Source organism: Marmota marmota, unplaced genomic scaffold, assembly GCF_001458135.2.
Source record: "Marmota marmota marmota unplaced genomic scaffold, marMar, whole genome shotgun sequence".
NCBI classification, from domain to species: Eukaryota; Metazoa; Chordata; class Mammalia; order Rodentia; family Sciuridae; genus Marmota; species Marmota marmota.
In genome coordinates this window covers 55,793,384-55,802,087 of record NW_026000026.1, presented here as the reverse complement: position 1 = coordinate 55,802,087, position 8,704 = coordinate 55,793,384, and the positions used below count along the sequence as shown (strand labels likewise).

Here is an 8,704-nt window from a genome sequence, read left to right as displayed (position 1 = left end):
AAAGAAGAAACGTGAAAGAGGAATATTTTGTAAGATTCACACACACTCACAAATCAATTCTCTATGGTACTGTATTGCTGTATGAATGGGAAAACTGTCCAAAAATGGAAAATCAATATACAAGCATGGAAAAAAACAGGAAATATCCAAGGTTGTTAAAATGACAACTGTGGAACATGGTATGCTGATGTTGTAGACGCTGGGGGTAGGAATGGAGAGGATAGAATCTATTTATAAAAATCTGGACATATAGTATGATTCCATCTATAAACAATGACAGATCATGCATGCATATGCGTGTGCATAAAGGGATGCCTGAAAGGCTATGGTCACCAAAATAGTGACCTCAGGGTGAACTTTATTTTCTTACACACAGTATTATTATTATTATTATTATTATTATTATTATTTATTTATTTATTTATTTATTTTTTAATCTATATACTCCAGCCCTATTGTATTGTGGCGTGGAGCTCTCCCGGCGACGGGAGGGGTCACAGGTCAGCGCTGGAGCCACCCGCGAGCCAAGGAGCACAGAGTGGGTAAACGCAGCAACGGACCAACGCCTTCCCACCCTGAAGGGTGGTTTTCCGTGGGGGTCACCGGGACTTCCCAAGATGACAATGGCTTCTGGAACTCGCCCAGTTGGTTGCTACCCTAGCAACCCTGCAGGGGTCACTCGAGAGTACAAATTAGTGATGCTGGGTGCTGGAGGTGTGGGGAAGAGCGCCATGACCATGCAGTTCGTCAGCCGCCAATTCCCAGAAGATCATGACCCCACCATTGAAGACGACTATAAAATACGGGTTCTTGTTGATGACGAACCTGTCAATCTGGACATTGTGGATACAACGGGACAGGCAGAGTTTACAGCCCTGCGGAATCGCTACCTGAGTGCAGGAGAAGGATTTATCATCTGTTATTCTGTCACAGATCGCCAAAGTTTCCATGCAGTTCGGGAGTTTAAAGAGCTTATTGATCAAGTCGGACATACTAACGATACACCTGTGGTTCTTGTCGGAAACAAGTCTGACCTAAAACAGCTAAGACAGGTCACCAAGGAAGAAGGATTGGCTCTGGCCCAGGAATTCAGCTGTCCATTCTTTGAGACCTCTGCTGCATACCGCTGCTACGTTGATAATGTCTTCCATACACTTGTACAGGAGATCCGAAGGAAAGAAAAGGAGGCAGTGCTGGACGTAAAGAAAAAATCCAAACCCAAAAGCAATATATGGAAGAAGATAAAATCCCCGTTCCAGAAGAACAAAGATTCGGTAGCTTGAAAGGAAGAAGTAAAGTGTTCATCTGTGAACCGCAGTGCTTGATCAAAGCCGCCCAGTAGCCTGCATTAGTGAACTTGGTGCTTGCTCCTTTCTCCTGCTTTGACCATTATTTTAAAAATAACTATGAAGGGGGCATGGAGTTTTCAATTATACGGTATTTAAAGTATTGTCTCTTGGTTGATTTCTGATTTATTAACCCAGTGATGCACTGTCTGATTTTAAATTGTTCCGTTAGAATTTGATATAGCTTTGTTTGGGGTTATGGTGCTCATAATTGATGTAATTTGTTTATACTCCAGGAGAATATGTATACCATGTTTGTTTGATGAATTTTGCATGAGGAATTTTATGCTGTACACTCCCCATCATCCTTCAACTTCAGTTTCCTGGGACTGGCCCAGAGAAGGACTTCAGTCTCTTCTATTCATACTGTGCTTCCTTATCACAGAACAAAAATCATACAAGAAAATCAGTGCTAAAGAGATCAATGCTGAAGTTCAGCAAATAGCTGTGGAGCTGACACTTACTATAGATTATGGAGTGATGAGATTTGGGTAAATTGGGTCAGTTGCTTGCAGAACTTGGCTAGAAAAAAGTAGAGTCAGAACATTGTTCCCATTACAAACCTGGCTTTTCTAAGAAGTGCACCTTTGGTCCAGACACTGGAATGGGTAAGGACAGACAGAAGCATATAAAATGCAATGAAGATTTCTTTTGAGACAGTTTTACATTATTCTTTCCAGGGTTTATCCTTTCTTTAAAGGTAAGCATTGCTAAATTCTTGTTTGTCCTTAGTCAAGACAGGCATTGCCTTGTACAAATTCGCTTTTTCTCCATAGATGCACATAGCTATACATTATTTGTTTTCTAGTGCTTTTCCTTACCTTTTCTGTATTCTTTGGAAGAGCAACAACTGGCAAAATGATTTTTAATCCCTTCATTAGACTGACTGCATCTATAGGAGTTTGAGTAAAATTATGCATGTGTCTCTTTGACATGAACAATCACTAGATTTTGTGCTCAAAGGAAGTCTATGGTATTTCCACTAAATAGGTTAGTCATAACAATTTAATATTCATGTATGTATATTGGGTGTATAATCCAAAGATTATACAAGAAGCTTACTAAATTCATTCCAGGGTTGTCTAAGCATTGACAAACTTTAGCCTATCCTCATTTATGAGCTCTTGACAGAGTTTAGCTTAACTACTTTTCTCCAAATATATAATTGAGAAAGTATAGTCCTAGAAAGAAACAGCTTTAAATATTGCTAGTGAATTCTCTCTCTCTTTTTTTTAGGATCAGAATAATTTAGCTATCCAGACATATGTGTGGAGAGTAATGCAAAAGTTGTAAGAGTAACACATCACATATTGAACATTAAATGTCACCAAAGCACCATTTGTCTAACTCTCAGAGGATGACTTTGTGGAGCACCTCTTTGAAAGATCAACCTACCATTTTTTCCATTGTTATTAGAGGCAGGAGGACAGAGTTATTGTGTTTTCTTTACAAACTAACTGTATATGATCTAGATTTAAAGAAAAGTGACTTTTTTAGCTCTGACTAGTAGTCCCTTTTGAAACTCCTGGAAACATCTTTGCTACCAAAAAAATCATGCTTTATGGTGCCCTAGCCAACTGAAAGTGAAAAATCCAAATTTGACTCTGTGCAGGACAAAAATGTCACAAGAACTATAGCATTTTGGAGAAGCATGAAAGTAGAAAAGAAATACATTACAATTCTATTACAATAATATTTTATCACATTTAAACCTGTTTAGAGCCTTTTAAGTTTAATGCCTTAGTTCTCATTACTATTGAACTAGGGAATTGTCATTAGTATGAAGCAAAAAACTAACAGATATATAATTGTTCAAGACAGTCAAGACATTGAAAAACATTATCAGAAAAATCTGAAAGACAGAAGGAAATTTTTATTGATATAAGAAAAATAACAGATTTGTGTTTTTAAGTAATATTTGTGTCAAATATTACTGACATATTTGATTCTTGGATGAACTAGTCCCTTAATTGGTATTAAGAAGTCTTTTCATGGGGCTAGATATTCTGAGGGGTACGATATATGTAAGTCACATCTCAATTTTTAGTGGTCATATAGTGTAGATAATTTATGAGCTCCAAATATTTAGCTTTATTCAATTTTAGGGCCTTAAGATAAATTACTGCCTGGAAGTTTAAAGAGAAAAAATTCAGGGACAAATTGAAAGGCACTGGAATGGTTCCTGTACATACCAAATCCATAAATTAATAGATTCAGAATCTAGTCTAAAATTAGTTGTTTAGAACTCAAAAATTATGTTTTAGTACATGACATATTAGCAAAATTTGGTCTACTGTGCTGTTTTGAGCAGAAAGAGATTTTTAATTTATGCATTAGTATATGAAGACAGTTTATATAATACAATAGAAAACCCTTTTTAAAAAATTCTTAATTGGTTCTTTTTAGTTACACTTGACAGTAGAATCCATTTTGACATAAAAGCATGAAATATATCTTGTTCTAATTCAGTCCCTAGTACTGCTCCAAAACTCTTTTTAAAATAATAAAAAAAGAAATGTAAAAGTTAAGGAATAAATTTTGATTTGTCTTACATTATCTGAAGAAGAATGTAAGTTACCTAAAGTCCAGTTGTGCTTTGATCAGTTTTTTTTTCTGCTTGACAATTGGTCTTTAAACCAAAATATTTGAAATAGATTTAGAATCTATGGTGTCATTCAATCCTGGATTTCCCCAAACATAGGAAAAATTAAAATAATACTTTCTCAACTTGAAAGAAATATACTATAAACATTTGGATAATATTTTTAAATTAAAAAATAAAAAATTATAATTATCACTTTAGTTTTTACCCTTTCCGTATGTGTATATAAATATGTCTTCATATGCACACATATGTATACAAAAATATTTGCATATATGTGCAGGTGTAAACTTTTCCACTCAATAGTTTATAATAAACAACTTTATATCATTTAATGACTCTTATTCAACATTGTATGTCAAGATTACATGGTACTACATGCTATGAATAAGGTAATTTATTTTACTATCTTTTAGTTGGGGTATATGTAATGTAATTTCACCAATTTCTTACCATTATTAATAACACCACTAAATATCTTTATAATAGTTATTGAGTTGCATCTCTGGCTATTTTATGTAACTAAGCACTTTTTTACTTTGATTTTATCTAAAAACTATGAATAATTTTAAGACTTTTGAATATATTATGCCAAATTATTTTAGAATGATGCACACTCAAAAATACTGAGCATTGTCATTTTTAAAAAAGATCTGGGGCACCTCATAATCCCACTAATTATTCTAATATGTAAAAATATTTTAAATAAGAAACTACCTTTGCAGTATACTAGTAACATAAGATCATCTTCAGCTTTTTTTCCCCATAGAAAGATTTTGAAAAAGTCACCATCATCACATCTTGATGATGATCATTTTTAGATAGTCATTTGAAATGATTTTTTAAAAATGTTTTCCACTTATTATCTTTCTAATTTTTTTATTTTAAAAAGGTAGCAGTTTTTAAAAACATTTTATTAAAAATAACCCCATCAAATAAAATCAGGTATTGAAACATATAGACAAGAACTATGACAATTATACTAATAGTAAGAATAAGCACTCTGGAATTCTGGAATACCATTTACCCAAAAGCGTCAACTCATTTAATTGTTACTTATGATCAAACTATACATTGCCCCTAAGTACAATTTTCACATACATATAAAGACCTGGTTCATCTCAACAAAATAAAATAATAATAATAGAAGAATTAATTGGACCAGCCATTTATTAAGGAAAGAAATGTTTATGTAAATGAAATAAATATCTCTTAGCCTTTTATTTTTTAATAACCTAGCCAATTTCAACTAGTGATTTAGCCATTGGCATTTATATTGAGATTATAGTTGAAACTATGCATTCAGAAATGGTGTTGTATCTTTGTGTTATTTGTCAAGTAGCTGAACTACATCAAATTATTTTGTTTCCATCCTCTCCTTTACTCACTATTCCCTCCTTGACAATAGGAAGACGGTCTAGTGGTTAGATGATACCAACCTAATCAACTGTTCTTTTTAAACTGTTGGTTCAATTCAGACTCTTCTCTGCCAAGAAAAGAACTTAACTTTATGTAAATTAAATAAAATATTAAACTGAAGCGAAAGAGATATTATTTTTTTAATAAACCTCCAATGGACCAAAGAGCAATAGGACACTCACTGGGCCCAAGTCTAGAAGGCCAGACATGGTTGGCCAGAACCTATGGAGTCACAAGAAAAGGAAAACAGAGGGTGCTCAAACAATCAAGCCAGCATAATGCCTATATGATCAGTGAGATCAAGTCTTTCGCTGTTTTTTCAATCACTCTCTTAAAACTTAAAGTTCCTAAAAAGGGTGCTATGGGCCAAGCTTAGACCATGTGTTGCCCTTGTCTACAAGGTGAGAGGCAATCAGGGTAAAAGGAAATAATGCCCTCCATGAATAACCCAAGTGGAAGAGTGGCAATGTCCAAAATAAAATTAGGGCACAAGTGAAAATGGGACTAGCTGTTGACCAACCAATAATGGCAAATGTTCACTGCAACGGACTGACGTTAGTCTCTCATGCCTTTCTTCCTTGCCTCATACCCTAACTCTTAGAGTGGCCTTTTTAAGCTGATGATCAAAACATATCAGTGAGCCATAAAATCAGTTTTGTAGGCCATAACCACCTCCTTGAAAGAAAAGTTGAATGGTGTAGAAAATATCAGAGCACATTACATACATATTCTATTGTTCTCTTTTTATGTGTCTAGGGGATATTTGCTTGGTTGTGTATTTGTGTGAATTTAGCGTAGTCCACAAAGTTTTAAAAAACTTTGACCACTATTTTTACCAGCATTCTGCAGAACCAACAATACATGTAATCCCTGATCTGGGCTACTGCAGTCTGAAAAGGGCATATCCAATTTCACATAACATACTGTTCCAAGGCTTTCATGATGAATCACTGTAAGTAGCTTATATGACAAAGTGATTTTCTCATTTTTGTCACCACACATGGTCATTAAATTTTATTTAACTGGGACAAATAATTTGTGTCATGGTCTCTATCATTTTTTTCTGAAACCTTACAGCACCACAAATGAGAAAATGTCCAATGTGGCAATTTTTCATCTTGAGTGTTTTCATAACATTATAATTCCATTAACTCATGGTGAATCAGTCAACTCTTGGTTCTTCCACAAAGTTTTGCCAATTCCTGCAACCCACACTGAATGCTTTTCTTTCTCTGAATTCCTTTGACATTAACTCCCAATGTTTCTTCACACAGCTGTATNTCCTCCTCCTCCTCCTCTTTCTCCTTTTTTTAAATTTTATTTTTTGTATTAGTTACACATGACAGTACAATGATCTTGACATATCATACATTTGAATCAAATCAGGTATAATTTCTAATTTTTTGATTGTACAGGTTGCAGAATCACATTGGTCATACAGTCACGTATATACACACAGCAATAATAATGTCTATTTTATTCTGCTGCCCTTCTATTTATATATGACAGTGGAATGCATTAGAATTCTTATTTCACATACAGAGGACAATTTTTCATACTCTGGTTGTTTCAAAGTATATTCATACCAATTCACGTCCTCCTCCTTTTTTCTAATAGTACAAATGCTTTATTTAACACTTGCAGATCATCCCTGCAGGCCAAATGGTAGATATCCAGGACCCAGCAAATATCATTTTAAGTTTATTATTTAGTTTTATGCTAATATTTTAGAATGAAATTGGAAACATTATTAAGGAATATTTGTGGACACTTTAGTTCAGCAATGAGTGAATATTTTAGTCTTCTTCCATATAGAAACCATTTTCTAACCCAATACATATAAAGTTCTATATAATTAGGAGCAGGATTCAAATACTTCTTAGTTTTGATTTGATTAATTTTTTTGCAACAAATGTGTGTGCACATCTCTAAGATGAATCAATTTCAACACCTTTTTTTTTAGTTGTTGATGGACCCATATTTATTTTTATTAATTTATATGTGGTCTTGAGAATTGAACCCAGTGCCTCACACATGCTAGGCAAGCACTCTACCACTGAGCCACACCTCAGTCCTCAATACACATTTTTCAACTGTAGAAATCACTTTAAAGCATAGTAGTTCTGTAAAAATCAAAGAAACTTTTTCCTTTTATATCACAATCTGTTTAAATTTGCTGACAGTAGTAATTTCCAGGGCTTTACCACAAATATAGATTCTGACAACTCTTTTTCCTACTGTCAAATTCAACAGTGTTGGTGTTGAAATAGTAATTCATAGAGAAATTATTTAAATTAAGAGATATTTAAAAATGATACTTATATAAATACACCAACAGGTTTTTTCAAATTCCTGAGGGTATGTTTTCCTCTCAAATGTCCTCAAAGAATATCAGGTGTGTATAGATGGAACTGCTAAAATTCATCAAAATATAAGATATATTTTTATTAAAATATATAAAAGAGTTTCTGATACTATTTTTAAAAATTTTTGTAGTTATATATGCAAAGTATGCCTTTATTTTATTTATTTTTTTATGTGGTGCTGAGGATCAAACGCAGTGCCTCACATGTGCTAGTCAAGTGCTCTGCCACTGAGCTACAGCCCCAGCCCTCTGATACTATTTTACTTATAAAAGCCACAGGAATATTTTCCACAAAATTCTCTCACTGAGCATGAAATCATGCAAAATGCTTTGCAAGGAAAACGAGAAAATGCCAATTCAGTGACAGCAGGAGGAACCATAGGGACAAGCAGGGTGACATAAGTGTGCCTCCAGAGGGCAATGAAAAGGACCAGAATTGGCATATTTTCCAGCAGGTGACAACCTCTATTAAACCAATTCTATTCTGCTTTAGCTCAACAATCAAATCAGAAGAAAATATTAATTAACAATTGAATCATTATAAACTGAGCACATCAGAACATTTGCTGCCCTGTGCTTTCAATCTTTGCCATAGCATGGCACATGAAACGATGCTGTTTGCACAGCACAGGGGGATAAACAGAGGATAGATATAATTGACTCCACAACTTCAACCACCTTAGGCTGTCCCAGGGCTGAGGAACAAAAATATCAGTCTCACCATAAAGAATTCTGGGACACATTGATTAGAAACCTGTGTTCTAACCAACTGACAATGGAAACGTGATCTATAACAACATCCCAAATTGACACATATTAGCTTCCACATGCCAAAAACATTAATAAATATTCATTGAATATATACTATCCACAAGGCTCTACTTTATTTTAATTTAGTTGTAGTTTTAATCAATGAATGATAATTGCATATTTTATGGTGTACAATGTGTTGTTTTTATAAATGTACACATG

At 34.1% G+C, this 8,704-nt stretch overlaps 1 protein-coding gene across 1 annotated transcript; it reads left to right on the top strand.

Moving 5' to 3' along the window:
• Positions 1-617: 617 nt before the first annotated feature.
• LOC107148801 (GTP-binding protein Rit1-like) lies at positions 618-1,487 on the top strand. The gene has a single exon (XM_048811908.1). It carries the CDS (start codon positions 618-620, stop codon positions 1,281-1,283), a length of 666 nt encoding a protein of 221 aa, XP_048667865.1. The 3' UTR covers positions 1,284-1,487.
• The last annotated feature ends 7,217 nt before the right edge of the window (positions 1,488-8,704 follow it).